The 23,402-nt window shown below is 42.0% G+C and overlaps 1 protein-coding gene across 9 annotated transcripts in view; it reads left to right on the top strand.

Moving 5' to 3' along the window:
- Positions 1-23,402, top strand: part of DOCK10 (dedicator of cytokinesis 10) — a 166,641-nt gene that overhangs the window by 15,532 nt on the left and 127,707 nt on the right. For 3 of the 9 annotated variants that reach the window (XM_049802820.1, XM_049802818.1, XM_049802826.1), the window contains exon 1: positions 13,001-13,244. The exons of 2 other annotated variants lie outside the window; for them this stretch is intronic. In XM_049802820.1, coding sequence (XP_049658777.1) covers positions 13,080-13,244 — 165 coding nt within the window. In that variant the 5' untranslated portion in view covers positions 13,001-13,079. Of the gene's footprint in view, positions 1-13,000; positions 13,245-23,402 lie in introns of those variants that run through there. 4 more of the 9 variants (XM_049802817.1, XM_049802816.1, XM_049802815.1 and 1 more) reach the window with 2 other exon arrangements.

Raw genomic sequence — 23,402 nt, 5'->3', positions numbered from 1 at the left:
TCTGTAGAATGCCTAGCTGCCAGCAGAAGAACAAGGGGGTGGTCCAGAAAGGTCAGTCATCTATTTAAAAATCTAATTGCATGTTCAGCACAATTAGAGAACTGATTGCTTCCCTGAAATAAATCAATACATTTGTAAGCGTAAATAATTACAATTTCTTGAAAAGCACTATCTGGCGACTTTGTTCTTTATTTCCTACAGAGGTTGAGAAGTCCTGGAAGACTAAATAGAGGAGAGGTCAATGTTTGGGTACTACCTAAAATTACTAGGCTCCCTTAGGAAGTTCATTTGAGAGGTGTCATAATAAAATAGAGAATGACATAACTTCTGTTATATACTAGATTATTTTTTTTTCAGTACTGCTCTGAAATGGTTCTAGAACAGGATTTTTTTATAAATATCAGTTAATAAAAAAAAGTCAACAGCAGATACAATTAAGACTTCAGTAGTAAAAACAGATGACTTGCAACCAGACATTTCAGTCAGTGAGGATGAAAACTCTTCGCACATATGTGTATTTAGCTCATAGTTTCTACTCATATTTTAATCTCCTGTGGAGTTCAGTATTAATCTTTCAAAACACACATGTTACTAATCAAAATATTATTATTCTAAAGATTTTTGCCTGAAATACCAACCTGAAGACATATGTTTTTGGAGACTGTGTTACAGCTTAACAAATACAGACCAAGCAACTTATAGTTGGGCTGGTTTTGCTAATTTTGTATTTAGTTGAAAAAAGAGCCTTGTGGACGTGAATGTTAATTGATACCAGCAACACAGGTTCATTGGTTTGGGGGTTTGTATGATTTTATTCTCTTCTGGAGTTCAAGTAAAAGAAAGGGAGTGAAACCCTGACAAGAGACATGAAATGAAAAACACATGTTACCCAGAAAAGCTGTCCAGGGGACAGAACACCACAATGTCACTCATTAAATGCTAAAATAGCTGTTACTCAGTTTGATATAGTGAGCACTATGCTCACAGCACTGAGTGCTGTGAAAAAAAGCAAAGCGAGATCACTTCTAAAAAGTACAGGATGCTTTTTGTTGTTGTTGTTTTGTTTTGCCTTTTGGGGTGCTTTTTCCTTTCCTTGGTGATAAGGGCAAAACTGTGGTTTTCAGGCTCTTCCTTAGGTGGGGCATGAGAGGTAGCAGAGGAGCTGTATATGAGTTGCTCCAGGTATATTCTTTCTGAAAGGGCTACGACATCCCATGAGGACTGTTGGTCTGAGGGACCTTGTGGTTTTTGTGTGCCGTTATATGGGTGGTCTCACCATTCCATTGTGCAGCTTGGATTTTCTGGCTAGTGTAAAAGGAGGGGGAATATGAGCCTCCCCGAGATCTGCTAAGAAAGGAAAGGTTTGGGGGCTAATCAACCCCCCATTGTAATCAAGAGGATAACTTCTATTGTATGATAGTAGCTGGCACTACAGACCCACAGATCCCATTTCTGTGAAGTGACTTGTCTTGTGGAGGCTTATGCCAGTAGGATTCTGTGTAGGTAGATTTCTGTGTAGAAATTCATGATATGCCCTGTGTGCTTTAGCCTCAGAAATGTCATGGTTAGGACATACATGACATGATCAAACAGGGGAAAGGCTGCTTGGTTTGCTCCCCCTGGACCTATCAGGTTTGGGGAGGAGGGGAGCAATATTTTAAAAAAAAACCAACACAAAAAACCCAAAACCAACAACCAAACAAAACCCCCAAGACCTTTCCTTAAATATTTATAGCCTGAAAAACTTTCAGAGTCCTGATTCTTAGCTTCTTTATTTTGGGAAAAACTGCCATGGGATTCTTGGCACTGATAAGAAAAAAGGGATCTGGAGCTGCATCATTATACTGCCAGTGGAAGTAAGCCATATTCTTCTTGTGGGATTTTTCCTGTCAGATAAAAGGATACATCTGCAGCTTCTCTGTTTGGGGAGTAGGGTGATGGGACATTAGCACCTGAGACAACACAGTTTTTGCTGGCCACTGTATGTACAAATTTTACTTTGCATTTCCTTTCTTACTTTATCCAAGTTTTGTGCTTCATTTTCCATTTTGCAGCTGTAGAAGCTTATGCTCGGAAATGGAATAAGATTGTTCCTTTTGGTTCCTTGCTCCTGGCTGAACTCTTTGCGTATTGAGCCTGCCTCAGAGTCAAATTGCCTTGAAATAATAAGCAGGGATTATACAGCTGACTTAGATTTGAAAGAAGCCTGATTGGGAGCCTCTTTTCCTTGTTTCTATGTTAGGTTAGAAACAGAACCTTCTGCAAAGTGAAATTGTATGGCCTAAATGGCCAGTTTATAGCCTCTTGTTCTTGTCTTTGTGTTAGCCTTTGGCTTAAGTAGCTCTTCCGCTTCCGCTTCGATTGTGTTTAGGGCTCTCCCAGGCAGGGCACAAATTCATGCTCTGGTTTGCTAGGCTGAATAAGCAGTGTTCTTACACAGTCGTAGAATAACTTAGTTTGGAAGGAACTTCTGGAGGTTGTCAAGTCCAGCTCCCTGCTCAAATAAGTCCAACTAAATAAGGTTGCTCAGGCCCTTGTCCGGTCATGTTGAGAGTCTCCAAGGATGGAGATGTCACAGTCTCTGTGGTGCCCTGTTCCAGTGCTGGACCACCCATCATGGTGAAAAACTTACTTTATCGTATTTAACTGGAATTTCCCTTGTCTCAAGTTCTGTTCGTTGTGTCTCATCCCCTGCCGGTGTATCTCTAAGTCTGTCTTCTCTATACCCTACTGCTAGGTAGGATATAGACCAGCAAGATTTTCCCTCAGCCTTCATTGCTTAAGGGTGGAGAAACATATTTTTCTCAGCATTTCCTCATAACTTGTGTCCTCCAGCCTCAGTCTATCTTGGTGACCTTGCACAGGACTCAATCCAATGTGTCAGTAGACTTGTACTGGGTATCTGAGAACCAGACACATCAACTGAGATACTCTCTTCCAACTTATTCCATGGTCATGTTAGCAGGTCTTTTCTGCAACTGGTTCATTCTTCAAGGTAGCCAGGCCTGTTCATGTATTCTCAGTGATGTCTCACCAGGGTATTCATGTAATGACTCTTAAATATAGTAATGTAAGTACTTCCTTTGCTAGATACCTTGCATTATATCCAGGACTATATTGAACTCTGCTCATGCCAGTGTCATATCAGTAGTTGATGATTATTTTGGCACTAGCCACTGCTTCCAGCTCTTGCCCCTTTATTTTCAGCTGCTGAAGCCTCAGCTTGCAGTAGAAATTCTTATCTTCAAGGCATTTGATGTTTTGAATTAAAAAATTCATTAAATTAACCTGGAATGCTTTAGGCAGCTAAACTCCTGGCTCCCTGGGACAGTCAATAATTCTTGTGAGGGAGTTTGGAAAGGGGTTTCTTGGCTTGAAAATCCAAAAGCCTCCTGTTAATAGCATGTGCAGAGTCAGGTGGGAATTGCTGCTGATCTCTATCACAAGTGTAGTCTGACTTGGAGGAAAAAGGCATTGGATACTACTCTTCTCCTGTCAATCTGGCTTCTAAGAGAGAAAGAAGGGAGAGAGAGGAAGGATACCAAAACTGGGAGGCAGGAGATGAGCTAGTTCAACCTCTTTGGCCTGACTTCATTCGCAGGAAAAAAAAAAAAAGTGTTTTTTTGGGGGGGGTGTTTTGGTGTTTTTTTTTCATTTTTAATGCGGACAAACAAAAAATGTGCTTGGCTCCCAGGTGGTTATTCTAAATGATGACACACTAAAGAATGGGAGATTGTGCTGGAAAGCTGTGACCTAGGTGGAGATGCCATCAAAGTTAACTGCCTCTGCCTAAGACGCAGCGATGTGCTGGGGAAGAAGTTATTGCAATCCCTGGTAGAGACTGAGACTGCAGGTCTGCAGAGCTGGTGAAATTCTCTGTGTGCGGACTTCAGGGTCCCAGAGAAAGAGACAGAGTAGAGCAAAGTCGTCTTCTCTCCATCTTTCTTGTAGCCATTCCTCGACATGTGCCATGCAGGCTGCCACCAAGTGCCACATTCCAGTTCTCTAAATATCTTTACCCTGTATTTGTTCGCAATCAATAGAGTCCTGCTTCTCTAGCTTATCTGGTAAGGCCTGTGTTTGTACCTGTCTTGTGTAAGCAGTTAGGGTTTGTGCATGAAGCCTGACCCATTCATTTAGTATCTGATTCCGCTCTTTCTTGATGGTAAACAGTTAATGTTTTTCTTTGTTAAAAAATATGAGAAACATTAAAAGAAAGAATTAATTTGTCTCATTTAAACACCTACCTCAAATTTGAAGGCATAAGCATATTTTCTATATTCAAGTGAGTTGTTTGAAAAGTAAAGGAGCGTACAAGTAGTTAGGAGCAGGCGAAGAGATACCTTCCCTTGCAAGCTTTCTTTTGAGCTGAAAAGGAGATACCGTCTTTTCGAAGAATTAGAGGCTGAAAGTGTTCTGGCTATGGAGCAGTTCTATTTTTTTCTTACCTGTTCTTAGCTGGGTTGTAAGTAGAAAAGTGTCATTGGCTTGGAATAAGAAATGCATTTTCTAACAAGATATCGTCCTAAAATTCTGCTTTACTCCAGATTTGGGGGGTGTCTTTTTGAAAGTAACTCTATAGTCTCTCTGTGTTTGCTCTTGCTTTTGTATTTCTAGCCTGTTTTTGAACAGAAATAGTAATTTTGGATATTGGCAAGCTGTGGCTGTTACAGAAATAGAGACTAGGTTGCACATCCTGAAGACGAGATGTCAGCAATACAGGTTTTTATGATTCTTGTCCAGATTTTGTTGATGCCAGTGAGAGTTTTTGAAGTGTTTTGATAGGCTTTTGATCACATTTTAAAGGAGGAGGGGTAGTTCATTAAACCACTGTGCTTTTCAACTCATATTCAGGCCATTCAACATAGAGAACATTGCAGTACAAATGGCACCTCATCCAAACCCACATGTTATTCTTGAAACCTCATTAGTGGCCGATGACTTCTGTTGGAGCCATGCAGTGTGCCATTGGGAGAACGGGCTGAGTGATGTTCCTCCCTGGTCTCTGGGGTTGCTTGTTTCTCTTCCCAGTATTTCTGTAAGCGGCAGGGCTGGTGCCAGGGCAGCAAATGGGGAATGCATTTGCTCTTGTGTGGGAACAGTAGCTTTCCATGTAGCTGGGTGTGTTTTGTTCTTGAAAATTGACTTGTGAAACAGCTAGAAAAAAGTCTTTGTAGTTTTTGCACGTCATGGAAATGTTGGACTCTGACAAGGTAACAGACCAGTTGTACTCTGTTACAGCTGTAAGATCTGTCACAAAAAATAACATGCTAGAGTAAAAACAGGCTAGTATGGGGTTTGGGTTTTTTTTTGGTTTCTCTATGCCAGTTTTCTTTTCAGTCTCTGTCCCATTGGGTTAGTGACATGGAAGTCTCTGGGAAGCAGGACCAGTTGCTGATAATGCCATTTGAGGAGTTGTGTGCAAGATGAACGTGGATCTTTCTGAAAGAGGGTAATAATTTGCTACCAATTCTCTTTGGGAACCAATGGCGTAGTGCCTGTTTTTTCTGCTGTGGCTTACTTGTAAAACCTTCTCTTCAAAAGCGTGAGCCCAGCCTTAGTTGTAACTTCGGGTGAAAATTCTTCCCAGGGTTTATCTTAATACATGTTTTTATTTAACGCTGTGCCAGAGAAAGGATGAATTTTGGTAGCTCCAACTAATTCTCCTCCAGTTTTATGGGATAATAAAAGTTCTTTTAAAAAACCAAACAAACATTTGCTTTATAAGTTAAGTAGTTATTTTTCCTGGTATGAAGTTAAGTACTTATTTTTCCTGATACATGTTTAAGGAAATCACAACAATGCTTTTAGCCATTCTTTAGAATATTTAGTGCTAGATCCAGAAGGCACTGGAGTACATTGAAATAAAGAAGGTTTCATCACTGCCTATAGACTACAGTTCTCCCATTTTACTTAATCTAAGACACAAGAATAGTCCTATTGATCTCACAGAGACTGTAATTGTAGAAAACTACCTTTCAAAGTGAGAAATTACTTGAAAATCAGCATGGTGCTTCACCTGAGTTGGAAATAAGAATGTGGCAACTATTTGCGTGCAAGTTATAAATTTATTTCACATTTTGTATAAAGATAATATTCTGAGAAACCCCTATAGGGGTTGAAGCTCCAGAGATGCGGGTTCTAGCCCAACTTCTGTCATTAGCCTGTTGGAAATCCTCACTTCAGTCTTTTTTTGTAATTTTGTTTGTTTCCTTAGTAAACTGCTGTGGGATCTAACAGGGGGAAACCTCTGTATTTTGGCCACATACAGTGTGGTAGTAATTAAGAGTACTCCACACAACTTCTGTATAATACTTTTCATCAGACATCAGCATGACAGAGAAAAGCAATATTGAGAAGAGACAGGCAGCATTAGCACATGCAATCACGGGGAGCCTGTTTCCTTGGTTATCAGACACCCCCCACCCCGTCCATACATGGTGGTTTCTATTTTCAGCAGGTAAAGTCAAGAAACAGCAGAGTTGTAAGAATGCGTTTTGCAGTATGAGCTTCCATGAGCTTGCCGGTTGTCCAGCAGCCCCGTGTCCGCTGTTGCGCAGCCCTTGCTGTGCTCCCTGTCCGGGTCCGTGCCCGCACTGAGCAGCCTGCAGTGCGGGTGGCCCACTGCCCACTAGGTTGCACAAGGGTGCTCTTCGAGGAGACACAAGTTCTCGTAGCCTGCTCCGCATTTCTGTGCCATATGTAGCATTGTGCTGCATGGCCAGCCTTCAGGTGGTCACTTCTTTGGTTCTAAAGGTAAGTCTGTGTGTAACTTGCCATTCAATTTGAATCATGCAATATTTTGAAAGGTTAGATAAACACCAGCCCTAATCCTGCAGCCCTTCCTTTGGGCACTCTACCTAGCTATGGTGGGGAACTGGAGAACACCTGAGCTGTTTTTAAAGGTTTTGGATAGTGCAGGGTTTTTTTGTTTTGTTTTGTTTTTTTAATGCAAAGAGAAGATTTTATAAACACAGTCGTTTAATGTACATTACTTGTCGTAGCCAGTGAGGAGAGACGAGTCTGGTGGTGAGTTTGTCTTTCGTGTACTACTCCCTAGAGGGTGCCATACACTTACTTTCTGCAGTCCTTCTGTTCGCTCTGTAGCCAGGTGACATTGCAAGGGTTGCTGGGAAGGTATCTGCCGAATGTTGCACTAGTGTAATGATTGCTTGCTGCTCTCAGGTACGATGAAGAGAAATGAGGTGGTTGAACGATTTAAGCCCCTTTCATATAGTTATAACCGTATACTACTAATTGGGGAGTTTGCACTGACCCTAACGTAGTATGGTTAAGAGTTGTTTGTGTTGGTCAACGATAGCTTCATAAGAAGGAAACGCAATTTCAAGATGAAAAAGCTGTAGCGTCATTCAGGAGCTGTACTGACCAGTTACTGCAGGAAATGCCTGCTTTCCCCAGCCACTAAGGAACAGCTGGTGGAAACGAAAGAAATACAAAGTCTGTGTACTTCTGACACCTTTGGCAAGGCCTTTGGGCCTGCTCTGCTATTTGAGACCTCAGTGTTTCTGACATTTAACTGTTTTGAAGCAAAGTTTTGAAATACAGTGCATGAATGTTTTTTAAATGACTGCAAGAGGGTATGTTGTGAGTGGAAGGCACAGATGCTACTTATGGCTTTTTGCAACTATGAGTGCATAAGCTTTCTTTGAAATAGGTACGTGATCACCATGTATGTTTTAAAGCTTTTTTTTTTTTTTCTCGAAACATATGATGCCACTGGTTCAGCCTAGCACTGCACAGCCTGTTGTAGGCCACTGGGCTGGATGTGAAAGCTTTGGGACGTGACTTTGTTGAAAGAGATGACAGGACGTCTCTTGAAGATGGATTCTCATAGTCCCCCAGCCCTCCACTAGCAACCTGGCAGTAGACAGAGAACAGGAGGTGGTATTAGAAATGCTGCCTCTGTGGCACTGAGAGATGCCACTATAACGTGGTATCCATCACATTGCTTTAAGAACACAGTCATTAGAAAAAGTGCGCTGAACGATCTAAGTTTATACTGTTCCTCAGGCATAAAATGTGCAAGGAAAGCAGGCACGTTAATGAGGGTTTCTGTCATCAAGCGGACTGCTGTGAAGACTACCTCTTGTAGTACTTCACCCATCTGATCCGGGTCTTGATTTTTGTTCCTTGGAGGCTGGTTAGGATTCCACTGTTTGTTTTGAAGTAGCAGAGCATGAAGAGAGGCTTTCAAACTTGGATACATTCCCCCTGCCCCCCTCCCCTGCTTTCCTCTGCAAATGCCTCCAAGCCTTTATGAAAACAAATACTGGAGACAAGGAGCTTTGATATCTCTGAGGAAAATTCCCTTTGCTAAGAAGATAATGTCTATCAGCCCTTTTTGTTTTGGAAGGGTGATGTGGGTGATAAATTATAAGGTGCTGAGAGATAACACAGTAGCTCATCAAAATGTGAGTGATCCTCATCTGCACCAAGACAGACACTGTAATTTTGTGGTTGTATCTTGCTTGAAATGCTTGCCTGCTACTTCTATAGGCTTAACAGAAATTTTACTATAACTGTGGGTCTATGTGAGGAGCTGTGAGTGACAGCCACTGGCCACGTTACTTATGTGTTGTTGGGAGCTGCTTATCATCTGCACCAGGATGACATATGTGGAAGAGTAACTCATGTAGGATAGCCTTGAAAAACTGAAAGACTTGCTCTAGTCTTCCCAAGAGAACAATTCATGCTTTAAAATGGTGAGGGTTTGCAGGTGGGTCTGACTCCAGACATGCTCAGATGGGCTTAGTCAAGTGCTGTGTAAGTGTACCACTACATCATCTGGACTAGAACCATCCCAAGCTATCTCTGATTGAGCTGTGCGAGGTAAATAGCTCACCTGGCAAATTCTTGTGCTATCTCTGATGAAGGATTTTCAGTGAATGGACATTGTTTTGCCAGTTTATTAACCACTTTGAGTTTAGGTAAATGGTCCTGCAAGTTGGCTTCAGAGTGTCAACAAATTGCTCTCTGTGAGAGTAGCTTTGTATAAACCTGCTTTACACTGGTGAGTACCTTGCTCAGCTGGACACTCGGGCATCCTTTGATAAGTCATAATGGTGGCATGAGCATTATCATCTGTAGCAATGCTGTTCTTGTTATTTGTACTGTTAGGCTGTCTTTAGTTCCTGTTAACGGCTTGGAGCCTTTGTGGGCCAGGCTGAGCAGACTGTTGTAAGCAGTTCCAGGAGCGTTCCTGTTTTTGTGGGTGACTCCTGCAGTCACCTGTCATTGTTGCTTTAGGATGATCACGCTTCTTCTCAGCGCACGTCATGCAAACACATCTTGGAGAGGAGGTCTTGTTTTCTGGAGAATAAAAAACCAAAATGGAACATGCCATCTTGACAGCTGAGCAGGTGTGGGCAAAGGATTCTTCTAACCTGCAGCCATCCTCCTTGCCTGAGGAGAATGCAGCCTCCTCTGGCACTGGAAGGAAGGATCAGTGTTTCCTTTGGAAAGTCATCCTCTCACTAAAGGATCTACTACGAGAGCTGCCTTTCTATCTTCCTGTTTAAAGCCCTCAGCTGAAGACCAGCATACCAATAGGTTATATCCTGTTTATTCAAATGACACAAAGAGAAAGGAAAATTAATGGAATAAAGAAAGCTGTGGGAAGGAAACAAGCTTTTAATGTGGTGTGCTAAAGAGGTATGAAATAGGAGTGTTAGAAAATGTTTGGTAGCATCTTTAGAAAGTCTTGCAGCCTGCAGAAACGGAAGTGCAGGAATATTGTGGAAGAGAAATAACCCAGTGCTTGGAAGATGAGGGGTTTACTCTCTGCTGCAGACCTCCCGCCAGAGACAGTTTACCTCTTCAGGCCCTGACTGCCCATTTGCAGAGCTGGCATCTCTTCTGTGTGGAAGCTGAGGCTGGATGACGGATAGCTGTTAGCTTGAGGATCCAGATGCCTTTGAAGTCTGCTTTCTAATCACGGACTTCATAAGACACGGCAAGCGTGACCCACTTCTGCTCTTGTACAGCTTTGCTGCTGCATAGACCCAGCCCTCAGAGTTGCCAAGGACTGGGTCACTGAGGTAACCTGGGTTAAAACAACCATCTTGCCTCTTCAATTCTTTTTTTCTTTTTTTTTTCATTGGGGTCCCTTTAGTGGTCTGCTTCCCAGCCTGTTCCTGTAAACCATCATGCTGATGTTACTGGCTACTTAGCATAGCTGAAATGAGTGGTGGTTAAGAATGAGTGAGGGTAGGCAGCAGGTGGTTTCCACCGTGGATATTCCTTAGGCCAGCTTTGTTGCCGAAGTCTTCCTAATGGGGAATTAAGGAGTTGCTTGCACAAAGGAGTATTTTGCTTCCCAGGGGATTTCACTGGATTCAGCTTCTGGACTAAAGTGCTAATTAACACAAAATAGCGCTTGATGCTTCACTGTAAGAGTAACTAACTCTGTTGATAGTTGGTGTATAAGCATAATATATGCTGATGATATCCCTACATTTGAAGAACAAAACTGTTGATACTCTGTGTGTCCAGGCATTTTTAATGGGCTGGGAGTTTTCCTTTCCAATGTTAGCTCGTGCTTCTGTGAGATTTCCTTAAAACAGAAGGGGTTTTTTAGCTCTTTAGTGGTTTCTTTTCCCCTGTGCATTAGCTGTTTTTTCAGTTCTTGAATTTTGATCAAGGTCTGGAGGCTACTTTTAGCTGGCTTTGGCTTGTTAGTTTACTTGTTTTCGGACTAAGTGTCATTTTTCTCTCCTAAGAGATGAAATGCCAAGATTATGTCATTCCTACTTGTATCTAATAATAGCTTAATCCACAAATAATTGTATGAAGTCACTTGGGCCACTGGCAGAGAATAGTTTGATGCAAAGACTACTGAAATGAATGGGATTCTTCACTGAGAGTGAAGCAAAGCTTTGGGTCAAGCCCTCGGGTGCTATTCCATGTATGCGTGCACGACAGTGTTGGGCTGTGCTATGGAAACCAAATTTCATAAAAATCCCTGCCAGCTCTCCCAGCTGAACACTGGTGAGCACAAGAAGATGCTCTACAGACAGACAGGATATGTGTCAGCAGCCCCCAAGGTAGCAGAGCAGTTGCTGTAATAGCCAGCACAGACGTTATCCGGGCCCATACTGCTGCTGCTGGAATTAAAAGTAGGAATGTAGGTCTCCCAGCTGCCCAGTGCATCTTTTGTGTGGCCAAGGTGTCAGTCGCAGTTCTGGAGTAGGCAAGGGACCGATGAAAATGTAAACAATAGCAGCAACAGCAGGCAGGATTGCTGATTTGGTGTAGAAATGAGCCAGCTGTGCCACTGTGCTCTTGTAATTGCACTAGAAAAGTCGAACTAATAAGCATGATGTGAGGCCCCCTCTGTAGGGTGTGCCAGTGGATAGGCAGGCACAGCGCGTAAGTGTGTGAAGTCTGCGCCCAGTGAGATCCAAGGGGGAAGAGCCAGGTAGGTGCATTGGCAGAGCTGTGGGTGAGTTTGTGCAGTGCCTGCCAGAGCTGCCAACTAGTTTCTGTATGTACTCTAAGCAGCTTACTCTAAAGAAACAATGGCAATGAGTTTGTTGCTTTTAAAGAACAAACTTGAAGGATTTAGCTTTTCTGGCAAATGCTTTAATTAAAATGATGCTGTCTTTTGCCAGATCACTGAGCAATTAAACCCTAATCAAGCCCAGAAGAAAGCATTTCCACAGAATGTTTTCAGTGCAATTCCTGACTGAGATTTTGAGGAGGAGTGTTATTTCCGAAGATCTCATTAACAGACATTAAAAGGTTGTTTATGCCCCCATGGGAACTGATGACAAAATTTTCATGGCCTTCATTAGAAATCAAAGCCTTTTGATGCGAGGTAAATACGGGTTTGGGTGTACGTATAATAAGGTTAATGTATATTAACTTAAAAGCAGCTTCTCTGGAAACCCTGTTGGAAATCCTTAGTTTTCCTAATGTGTAGAAGAAATCCATTTTCTGTAGGTATTTTTAGTGCTAACTTCCTCTCAAGTGCTATTATCTTACACTCTCTACCATTAATGCTTGCTGTGTTCCCAGGTCAGTCATGCGATTGCTAAGCATCCCTGCCTGCTTTTTGAATGACTTGTCAGGCAGGAGCCAGAAAGGCAAGTTGTTACTGCTGACTGCCAGCAGCTGCTTCTCCCTGCCTGGATCCTGACTGATAAAACCCTAAAATGCTTTCCTCTTACCCTTCTTGGAAGGTCATCGGTGTTTGGTTCAGTGTGAGACCCTGCCAGCGGAGACCCAACACAAGCCTCCTATGTAGATGTAAAAATGTATTACTCTGCAGAAGGCACGCATGTGTGGGAGCACACAACAACTACACTATTGAAAGGCATTTCAGAGCTGCACACTGCTGTTTCTCATTGAGCCATGGCTATTTTAGCATGAGCTGGATGAAGCAGTCCAGATTTCTGCATTTATTTTTTTTACCACTTGTTACATTTACAACTCAAATGAGCTTGCTGTGCTTCAGAAAATTGCAAGAAGTGAAAAGATTACAGCCCAAACCCCTCAGTGAGCTTAAATGTCTCTCTTTTTTTGTGGCAAAACACCCTAAGGCAAAGTATTTTAAAAACAGCAGTGCTGATGATGAGAGCTAATAACTTTCCAGATGTTTGTTATTTTGCTACATATGACTTTTTTAAAAAGGTATTTAAGCTGATCCTGCCAGTTGTTGTGGATGCCTCTGTGTGTGTGTGTGTGTGTGTGTTAATGAACAGCTGGCTCTTTTGAACTAGGAATTTTAATACTTTCAGTTCCATGAAACCGGAATCAGTGGAGGCGGCTGATTGTACAAGAGAGGGAGCGCATTTTCTCATGTGAATTCAGAAGCACAGAAGGAGGGAGAGAGAAAAAAGCATCGTAACATTGCGTGTGTTTCAGTTTCAGTGGATCAAATCTTTCCTCTATCTGCATCCAAGCTATTTGGTTGTGATCAGATGATCAGAGCTCAAGGAAGCGATTGGAGAGCGAGCTGGCTGCAGCTGCACTGTAGGCTGTTTTCAGCGACAAGGAGCCACTGTTTTTCAAACACAGCATAAACATAGAAGTTATTTTGTAGGCTTCAGGATGCAGATATGGGTTGTGCTGCCAGCATTGTTCTGCTCCAAGCCTTTCGTTCTGTGGTACAGAGGAACTGTCCACATATCTGCAGGCGACGACGACGAGAGGAGTTGTCACATGAAATTCTGCCACTGGATAGTGATGATGAAATGAGCAGACCCAGGACTCTCATCATAATGGTATGGTATACTTTAATTGCCAGAGAGAGGCGACAGAATTATTATTACAAATGTTACGTGATTATTTATTTCCTTTATGTATTTGGAGAGAAAGAGCATTGACAGGCTATTTGTCACTGTAGATTAGTTTGCTGGTAGATGTGCTGTCTCTGTTGTCAAACAGAGCTGAAATGTTACTTTATGCGTGAAGCTGAGAGCTACACATAAGCTCTCTGTAAAGTAAATGTTCTGTTATTTAATTGTTGGTAGGTTTTGTTGCTATTTGTGAGATAGGCAGCACTGGAGCCGGTAGTGTGGTTATGTTTTATTTCAGACTTGGAATTCCAAACAGCAGACAGCTTAGGAAACATTTACAGAGTCTGTTCATCATAATAACAAAAACAAACCCAAAAGCCAAACAAAACAAAAAAAATTTACTTTCACCCAGGATGCAGTTGGAATTTATATCAAGTTATATGCAAATAAACTCCCATATATCTTTGCTGCAAACAGTTCGCAGCAGTAAAATGTTTGCTGGATCACCGTTTTCTGGCTTAGTGAGTTGCCTCTGTTCTTTAAGGACGGGAGGCTTGAAAGGCTCTCGGTCTTTGAGAGTCATTTTCTTTCTGAATTAAATTGGATCATTTTTATTTTGTGGTGGGAATATAATAAGCACTATAGGTTTATTAGGAATAAGTGACAGCGTTGTTCCTTATTATAAATCACTGTTTCAGAATGAGGAATACGCTTATTGCTTAGTTACTGTTCTTCCTTGCCAAATACACGTATGGTGAGCATTTCTAGAACCCTGAGTGGTTTGGGGCTGAGGTGGCAATGATTTGGTACTATGTGGCTCTAGCTTGGTAAAAATATTACCAAGACACTGCAAATAGTATTTTTGCCAGTTTGTCATGGCACACGTGTATAATATTTGAGTGGTAGAGATATTTTTTTTTTAATGTAAGGTATGTTATGATGAAGTCCAAAGTGCATCCCCCTGATACCTCTCTGTATCACACAGGGCATTAATTTAGTTATAAGTGGGTGATGGTAACATTAGAGAATTTAATAGCTGTCATGAGTTCTAGCAGTGGTTTTAACAGAGCATTGCTGCCCATAGAGAGGTGTGTAGTGCAGTCATGGCAACTATAGTAGCGAGGACCCAATCCAAGCAGTGCTTTATTTATCAGGTGAGGGTATTATCCAGTGCATGGGGGAGGCTAATGGTCATAAGGAGGAAGGGGATGGATTTCATCATCGCGAAGCTGATGTTTAGACTTCGTTTCCTTTAAAATCCAGTATCTATAAAACAAACTTTTTTTCCACTTAATGGTTAAATAAACAACCTCAACAGTATTTAAACGAATAACTGTCTCCTTCCTGATAGTAATTTCAAGCATAATGAAGTGAGAAGGGTCTGGAAGAAATTGCAGCATGTCCAAGTATGGATCATCTGTGCCACTTGCTTCAGTCCTTGGAAGAAAAGCGTAGTCTTGGGTGTCGTGGCAGCAAACAATGTACCAACCTCCCCAGACAGATGCAGTTATCAGCAGCTTGAGTTGCAGTTCCTTGTGCGGTAAATCCTGGGAGAGTGGGGCTTCAAGAGCTGCAGCAAAGGTCCCCGGGCTCTCAAAGAAGTGAGGCTTTACCACAGTGTGGAGGGAGCTGTGGAAGCTGTCCACTACCCTGCAGGGCTGGGGAATTTCCCAAAGGAGAGGCACACTGGTCAGCGCCAGGTGGTCTGGTACCCTCTGCCGGATGCGGGCTTTCAGAGATCCCCTGCTGGTCTTGAACACATCCGCCCATTGTAGTAACAGGGCTTTATGTTTTCTGCAGTACCAGTTAATGCACTGGTGTTTGTCCTGTCAAAAGGCTGCCCTTCCCTAGGAGATCTGTGGGATCCTTTTCGCCCCTTTGAGAAGGGGAGGATGAGTGGTTCAGCCCCATCATGAGGCTGTTGTGGGTGCAGGCAGGTGCTTCAGAGGAAAGCTGCTGGGCAGGGGATGACTTGGGAAAATGGTCTTTCCTCGCACATCTTTCTTCCTCTTCTGGATGTGTATTACTGTGCATTTTTATTTAGAAGCAGTTAATAATGTAACTATCTAAAAGAATTTGCCATTGAGCTTTACCGTTAGCCTAGTGATGATGTGGAGACCTGGTGAGCTGAGAAGAAAGCGCCGCTTCAGAGCACTTCTGCAGCAGAAATGGATGGTCCTGTTTCCACCAGAATTCACGTGACTTGAAAGAGCAGCATGATAAAGAGGGGCTGGAGGCTGCTGGACCTTCGTAAAACATGTGTTATGGTCCTAACAGATTATGGGTTTTCCCCTTGGTCTGTTGTAGATCATTGAAGTTTATGTCTGGATGATACAGTGGAGACAACAATGTAGACAAGCAAAAGAGTGTTTAGTGTACAATGTCATTATGCACATTGTGCAGATGCCAGGAGCTAAACTGATCCCAAAGAGATTACTGAGGGTTTTTATGCCCGAAGGCAGTGAGTGATTGGGGTGCCCAAAGAAGAGAGGTGAGGAAATCCCAATATGCAGAATATCTGAAATATACTGACATGCCTGGGTGTGATCACCAGAGGCTGTGGGCTCCTGTCGGCTGAAGATCTGGCATTTTATCTTTTCATGCCTTCAGATGAAATGGTTCTCCTCTTTGTAGCTTGTGTGCCACTGGCTATATGCTCCCTACTGAGAGTGTTAGTATTTGGTATTGATTGGGGAGATAAACTATGCTTTCTTTTTGAATGGCTTAAGTCCCCAGGCTCTGCTGCATGTTCTTGCAAGTTTGCTTGATCTGTGTGAAGCAAAAAATAAAATCTCAATGTTGCTTTGGTACAGAAAGCAAACCTGAGGCAGAGAGAACAGCAGTCTACCCTAAAATACTTCCAGTAAGTATACAGTTCTATACACGTGCCCCGTTTTCCTCTGTTAATCCCTGAAGAGGAACATCCTTATACGATACTCTTCTAGGAATTGTGCCCTTGTCAGTGGCGCTCCAAGCAGGAGATGCTGTGGATGCGCTCTATGAGAAAATAAAGGGAGAAGGCCCAAGTACAACCTCCAGCTATTGCTTAATGGCCACCTACTAATCATTGTATGAAAACTTTAGGCATCACAGCAGGTATTTCTAGCATTCTAGTCCTTGCAGAAAGTGAAGATTGATGTCTTTATTCACAGAATTTTTTTTCCTCTTCAGTTTGTTAGTTTAGAAATCAGGTTTTATCTTTGGGCAAGGCAGTTTAATGATCAGTTTTAGATCTTGGCTGGATCCACAGAGCAGGGAGAGATGCCAGAAAGACAAAACTGGAAATTCTTTGTCAATGACTATTGTGTGTCATCTTCTCTTGGACACGCTGCTGGGAGTTGCCAGAGACATGCAAAATAAGTATGCAAACAGCTCTAACTAGATGTACAAGTTGGATCAATGTGTTCAGTGACTCTATTTAATAGACCATCTTGTTGTTTTCTGTACCTTTAACATATGTCTGTAAGAGCTGGTTTTCAAAATAGGTCCATGACATAGTGAGGTTTGAGATACTAAAAAACCTATGTAGAGTGAATGCAAATGACTGTACGTGCTGTTTCTGCAAGAAAAAGGAGAAGAGGAAGATGCCTGAAGGAAGAAAATTTAGTACATGGGATTATGTGGAACTGTTTGGTGCTTGGAGTGGGGGCACTAATGTTTAGGATTATGCTTTGTGTCTGGAACTTGTGACCTGAAAAGAAGTTGAGCTTTATCTAGTAGGTCATTCTTTGTTTTTTTTCATGTGATTTATCATGAACTGTGGCACCTGAGATTTGTGTGGAAGATAAGAGCAAAGCATGATATTTGAGGATAGCATCCTTCTGTCCACACACACACTCCTTGGTAACCAGCTACACAAAAATGTGGTACAATGTTTTGCATTTTGAGTAAAATGACCTGTTAGCTTGAAGACAGCAATAGCAAGGTGACAATATTACTCTCTTTATTCAGTTTTTCATCTCTGAAAAGAGACAGCTTGCAGAGATTTTATCTACTCTTTCCAGTAATAGAAGAAGTAAGAGAACCTCCTCTGCTGCACAGGTGCAGGATGGCAGCTGTGCTCTGGCATACAGGTGGGGCTGGGGTGCTGCCCGAGCTGCTTCTCGGGTCACTTAGTTTGTAAATGGAGTTTTAGTCTTCTAAAAGCTATAGAAAAAATAAAAGCATGGCTTTGAGAATTCTTCATCTAATACTAAAGTTTACCTCCAGAATTGTGTTCCTTAAGTTTTGTTGCACAATCTGTATTAATTTTATGTTTCTAGTTTAAATAATTCAGTGTACTCACTTCCTCCTTTTTTATGCATGTACCTACTGAAAATTTATGCCACGTTTATACTAAGTGCTATCAATAGATGGCAGCTCTAAGAACTTCAAGATCTTTGACTCATGACTTACTGGTTTTGTAGGTGGGAATGTGTCTGCGTGTGCCCAAATGGGGAGGACTTGCAGCAGCTTTTAGAGCTCAGCAGGAGCCTCAGTTCTGGGAAGAGAAGGGTGTTCTCTTTCTCCAACATCTTGGAGGAGGGATTGTCTTTGGAAAGCCAGACTACCCAGGGCTCTAAAGTTCAAAAGAAATATTCAAAATATTCATATCTTTTAGCTCAAGTCAGAAGCTTCAATCTGTAATACATTTTTAAGCAACAATAAACATATGTAGCTTTGTTTGACCTTAATAAACTTCCACTTTGGCACTTGACCTCAGTAGGAACAGAAACAGGCCTATGTTTGAATAAATGAATAACAGCAGAGTGTAAGGAGGAAAAGTAGTAAGTGATGCACAAAACGCTTCTACTTCCGAGCCATTTGTGCAACTGGTTCTGTTACCTTTGTGACTCCTTTCTTGTGCCTAATGCTGAACAGGCCTGCTGGTAACTGCTCAGCACTGTCATCAGCAGAGCAGCGTAGGAGGGACGATGCCCATCTCTTCTTCAGAGCAGTGTTTGTTCTTCTGTGCTGAAAGATGTTTGGTTTGGTTTTGGCTTTTACCAGTTTAAGCAGCAGCTATGGCTCTGGGTATATTTTCTTAAGTGCAGAGGTGAATGAGCCCAAGATGCGGCTCTGTTTCATACTTCAGAGTGTTGCAGTAACATTTGAAGTATGCATGTGGTTGAAAAAGGGGTGGCACGAAACCCAGCCTTTTTTCACTGAACAAATCTTCTCCATTGGACGTTAGTACTCTGAACCACAACATTTTATATTGCTTTCACTTCTTACTAGTGTTGCAGCAACATGTGTGTTATGACAGCACATGGAATGAAATTATTATGAATCTGGTAACCTAGTTCTTATGACCGCTTATGAAGAGTGTGGACTCAAAGTGATGAAAACATCCTCCTATATAAGAGGAATTTTCTATTTACTTTTTTTTCTTTAAAAGAGAAGCAAGCTATTTATTTGTAAGCAGCGCATACCTGAAAGAGTAGGGTATAAGTTAAAGGGACATAGAAAAGTCTCTGTAAGTAGCAGTCCTTGGGAGTGCTTTGGGAAGGCTTTGTGGTTTTATGCATTTGACAAAAATCACAGTTTAAGATGTGTGTTCAAAATGCTTCTTGGGAGAGAAGAAAATTGACCTACAGAAAGGCAAAGTAACTTGATTAAAGCCAAGAAGGCAAAGAGAGAAACAAACAAACAAAAAAAACCAACCCCCCAAAAAACCCACTTCAGGTTTTGGGGGCTTTGGCCATCTGCAGCCACACTGCTCTGCATAATAAGCATATTTATAAACAAATTATGCACACACATGCTTGATTTGTTGCAGGTTTTGTCTGTGATGCTCTGTCTGTAGTTCTGCTTGGCTCTAGCTCTGATGGGCTGTAGCAAATCCTAGCTTTCCATGTTTCCCTTGATTGTTTTGCTCTTTGGACTTTCCTTCATGCCTTTTTTTTTTTTTTTCTTTTTTGTCCAAGTATTCCAATCATACAGAGAAAGGTAGGAGAGTTAAAAAAAAAAAATAAAATCCCAATGATCTGACTGCTCTGGGATTTTGAAATTGGATGAGCTATGGTTGTAGGAACCTTAAGCTATTTATATCGTGTGATACCCTCGCACACCAAATTGGCTATAAGTGCTCATCTTGCATTTATGTTTGTCTGCTTTCCTCTGTTTATCATGATATTAAATACTTGAATAAATTATAAGGAAAAGATAAACTCTGGGTAATAGTGAAGAGATGAACATAGATTTCAATGCCAACTGCTAAGCTATAATATATATATTATATATTATTATCTATTATTAATATCTTTGAAGTTCTGGAAACTTCAAGGAAGTGCTTTGAAATTTATTGCTTATTCAGAAGCACAGAATTTAGTAGAGCTATTTTGTTTCAGGCTGTCAGTAGAGAGTGTAGTGTTGGACAGAAATATGAAACATTTATATATATATGTATGTATGTATTTGTGACCAACAGCCTCTAGGTCTGTTTTCGGAGACATTCTCTGGTTTTTTTATGTGCATCTTGGGCTCCACAAGTAGTTCCAGACTCATAACTCAGTTAAAATAATTTGGTCTTTTGCCTCGCAAAGTGAGGTTTTGGCATGGGATGTGTGACTGCTCCTGGCACTATACTGATCAGGCTGTATGGGTGAGTTAGGCTGGCAGTTAGTTAATAGCTACAGAAATGGACTGTAAGCAGTGATACTCCCTGCTACCGTATCTTGGCTGAGAAGCAGTGTCATCCCGCGCTGCTCAAGCTCCATTACAGGAGCACAACTTCATTAGCAGTATCACTGTCCACGGCTCACAGGAGGTGGGTTGGGGCAGTGCATGCAGTATGTACGAGCCGCGAGGATGCAGAAATCCACCCGTGATGCTTCATGCATGCTCCCAGCACGGCTCAGGTGTTTGCACCGCAATACCAGCGAGTGTGTGCCTGCAGGCATCTGCAGCTGGAGCACCGCCGACCTGCACTGCGCACGGCAGCTGAGACTCTCAGGTTGGGAGAGTGAGCGGCAGTGTGGTGGCAGCAGTGCTCGTTGTCTTCGTGTGTATGCGCTATCCTTGGCCCAGGCTCTGGTGGACTGGTTCTCTTCTGCTGAGTATGGTGAGCTGCAGCTGGTTCAAGAAGCGTACAAAGGAACAGCAAATTAAACTCATGCTTTCAGAAAGTGGTATCAGTGCCAGTCCTCAGTCCTTGCCTCTCACTAGCATTAACTCACCGCTGGCTGCACCACTGAGAGCCAGGCAGGGCTTTATTTTTCATGCTGTTGTAGGTACAGAATCTGCAGAGTAGAGCTGATCTGGATTTAAATGCATATAGCTGAGTCAAGAGTCCATTTCAGTCCTTTGGCTATAAACATGGGGATATCGATTTAGCTTAGAAACAGCCATGCTCTGTAAGAGGTACGCTGAGTGGGGAAGGGAGCCATAAAGAAACCGGGGCCGTCTGAGAACACCAGCCAACCGAAAGTACTGCCAAAGCAAAAGCTTCTGGGAGAGACAAAGCGGGGAGGGAGACCTGTCAAGGCAAAGATAGTGTGTAAGAGAGGAAGAGTTCAGTGATCAGAAAGAGACAATCCAAGTGGAAAATACTGTTTCTTCTCATCTGAAATTAATTAGGCACACTGCTGTTAAACTTTGGTAAGGTTTGATTTTTGAGGGCAAGCCACCACTGCTCTATGTTGACACATCAAGATCCTCTGATACTGCTTTTTCTTGTTCTTCTCAAAAGCCTTCGATTTTTGCTTCACAATGAGTATACTTCTTACCTATGTTAATCCTTCCTCCATTGTCCTTCTTCCACCCCTTCCTTCCCAAAGTGGAAAACCATCTTCTGCTTTGACTTCAGCGTAAATGCAATCCATTCCCCTCCTGGGTGGACTGGAAATCTGAATGGAGTGTGACAAAACTGTTGGTGATATTTCTCACTTCCATGAAGCTTCTTCTTTACAACAGCAATGTTAATATACTTGGTCTAAACCCAGTTTAAATAAATCAGAATTCCAATTCAGCACATTTCAGGCAAAAGCCTTATGTAATTTCATTGCTCGTGAGAGACAAAGAGATATATCTCTGAGCCTTTATCTCCACTCTTCATACTCTTCCATCTATCAGAATCATTTGGTTTTAATGCATGTGGAAAATTTTTATTGCTCCATAGCCTCTCCAGCAACTTCTGGCCAGGAAACTGGGGTAACATGGCACGGTGCAACAGGAGTCATTTCACTTAATAGCAGCTGCTGAACCAGTCCACCATCAGCTGCAGCAAACAGATAAATTGAGGAGTAGATACTGTGAGTACATCTGCAGTGTAAACTGATGTGTGATTACTGTGTGCTGTAAAACCTAGTGCAGCTAGCATTGGTGATCTTACCTTCTTCTGTGCAACACAGGGGGGTTGTCACCTGATTTCTATAAACCCTCAAGAGATTCTGATTTCTAGATTACATTTCCTGAATCATACAAGCTTTTGATGAAAGGCATCACCACTTGATGACTATTAGATGACTACAGCCAATGTGTACGTGAATACAGACTAGTTCCACATGGCAATATCTCCTGTAGCTTAAGAGGAACTAGGCAAACACAGGTGAATGGTTTTGAGGTTACCTTAACCAAAGAAAGGTTAGCAAAAGCAAAACACATTTCTAAGGCTAAGCTGCGTTTCAGCGTATTTGAGCCTGTCAGCTAGTACTAACTGGCAGCTCTGCTTTTGTGAGTGAAACAAGAAATGAATCCTCTGCCAAAGTATTCAAGTAACTGAACTCCTGTTCACTGCAGTACTGTTTCAGGAATACAGAAACAGGCGCAGTGTCTTCAGAGTGTTTGGAGCTAAGGAAGATGGAGGAAGATAGAGTGTCTTGGAAACACATGAACAGTTCCTGGTCTTTTAGCTTTTGAATCTCTTCCTTGAATAATTAAGCCTTCCAGCCTGAGTTAGTGATTGGAGTGAGGAATGCCACAGTGGAGAAAGGATTAGGATCCAGCACCAAAAAGCATGTCACATGAATACTTCAGGATGTTTTGGGTGGTAAGGGTCTGACATCATCTCAGAGTGCTACTCCAAGTCTAGTCCAGCTGAAGCTGGCTCAGATCGTGGACCACGATCTCCCATGCTGAGGTGTGGTAGCTGTACATAGGTGTGTGTCTTTCCAGTCAGAAAGAAACTGATTCCTTCGTTGTTCTGGGGCTCAACTATTTCAGTTCTGCTAGGGCTCTTACTTTAAACTTGGGGAACTCTGTAAATAAATACTTATTATAAAAAATGTACTTTTTTTCATCCTGTTAATTTGGTGCCTCTTCAGAACAAAATGTTACGTTCTGTCTAAACAGAAAGAATTTCTGTGCAATATCTTACTTCTACACTTGCAGTCTGTTAATAGTTATTCCCAATTTGTGGTTAGCTTAAAACATAATAGATTCTGTGTGTGTGGTTTTCAATGAAAAATAGCCATTGTAATGTTTGTCAGACTTCCTTCTGCCTCAGGGATCATTCTGAATACAGTGTATGGAACCAATTGAATTGAACACTTCATGCTTTTGGTGTTTGTTTTTCCTCACTTCTTATCTGTCAACTGCTGTGCTCATTTTCTTTTCATTAGTATTGATACTAATACAGTGGTTAGCTATGAAACTAGGGTGTTGGGAGTTGAACATCACATCTCCAGTAAGTCATAACTTTCTTTAGTGTTTCAGTAAGGGTTTGGTGTTACCTTGATGCTTTCCACAGGTTGTGACTTATGTGCTAAAATTAGCACTTTCAGAGGGTAAGCCTTAACAGTAAAGAGATTAGTTACTGAAATGTAGATTCATGGAACCAGATGCTCCACAGTTCTTTCTTGAGATGTTTCTGCCACTAATAAATAATGTGCAAACATGCATTGCAGCTCTCACTGTAGGAGATCTGATCTTAACGGGCTTACAGAGGAGGACAAGTTCTTGGGAGAAATTGAGCTTGGGATTGGGCCTATTTTTTCTCACTTTTGGATACTTGTGGCTTGAAGGTAAAGAATAAAAATTGTTCACACAGCTGATTTGCACTTCTGTCTTGTCAGTGCCTTAGCTCTTCCCCTGTCTTTAACCCGTTCTCCCATGTGCTTGAGGAGCCTTCTCTCATCTCCCTAGAAAAAGCAACCAGGCACAGAGCATCCAGCTGCCTGTTTGGTCTCTCCACCTGCCAGCTGGCACTTGTGACTGAATTTGCTT

Source organism: Accipiter gentilis, chromosome 6, assembly GCF_929443795.1.
Source record: "Accipiter gentilis chromosome 6, bAccGen1.1, whole genome shotgun sequence".
NCBI classification, from domain to species: domain Eukaryota; kingdom Metazoa; phylum Chordata; class Aves; order Accipitriformes; family Accipitridae; genus Astur; species Astur gentilis.
This window is presented reverse-complemented; position numbering and strand designations above follow the sequence as displayed.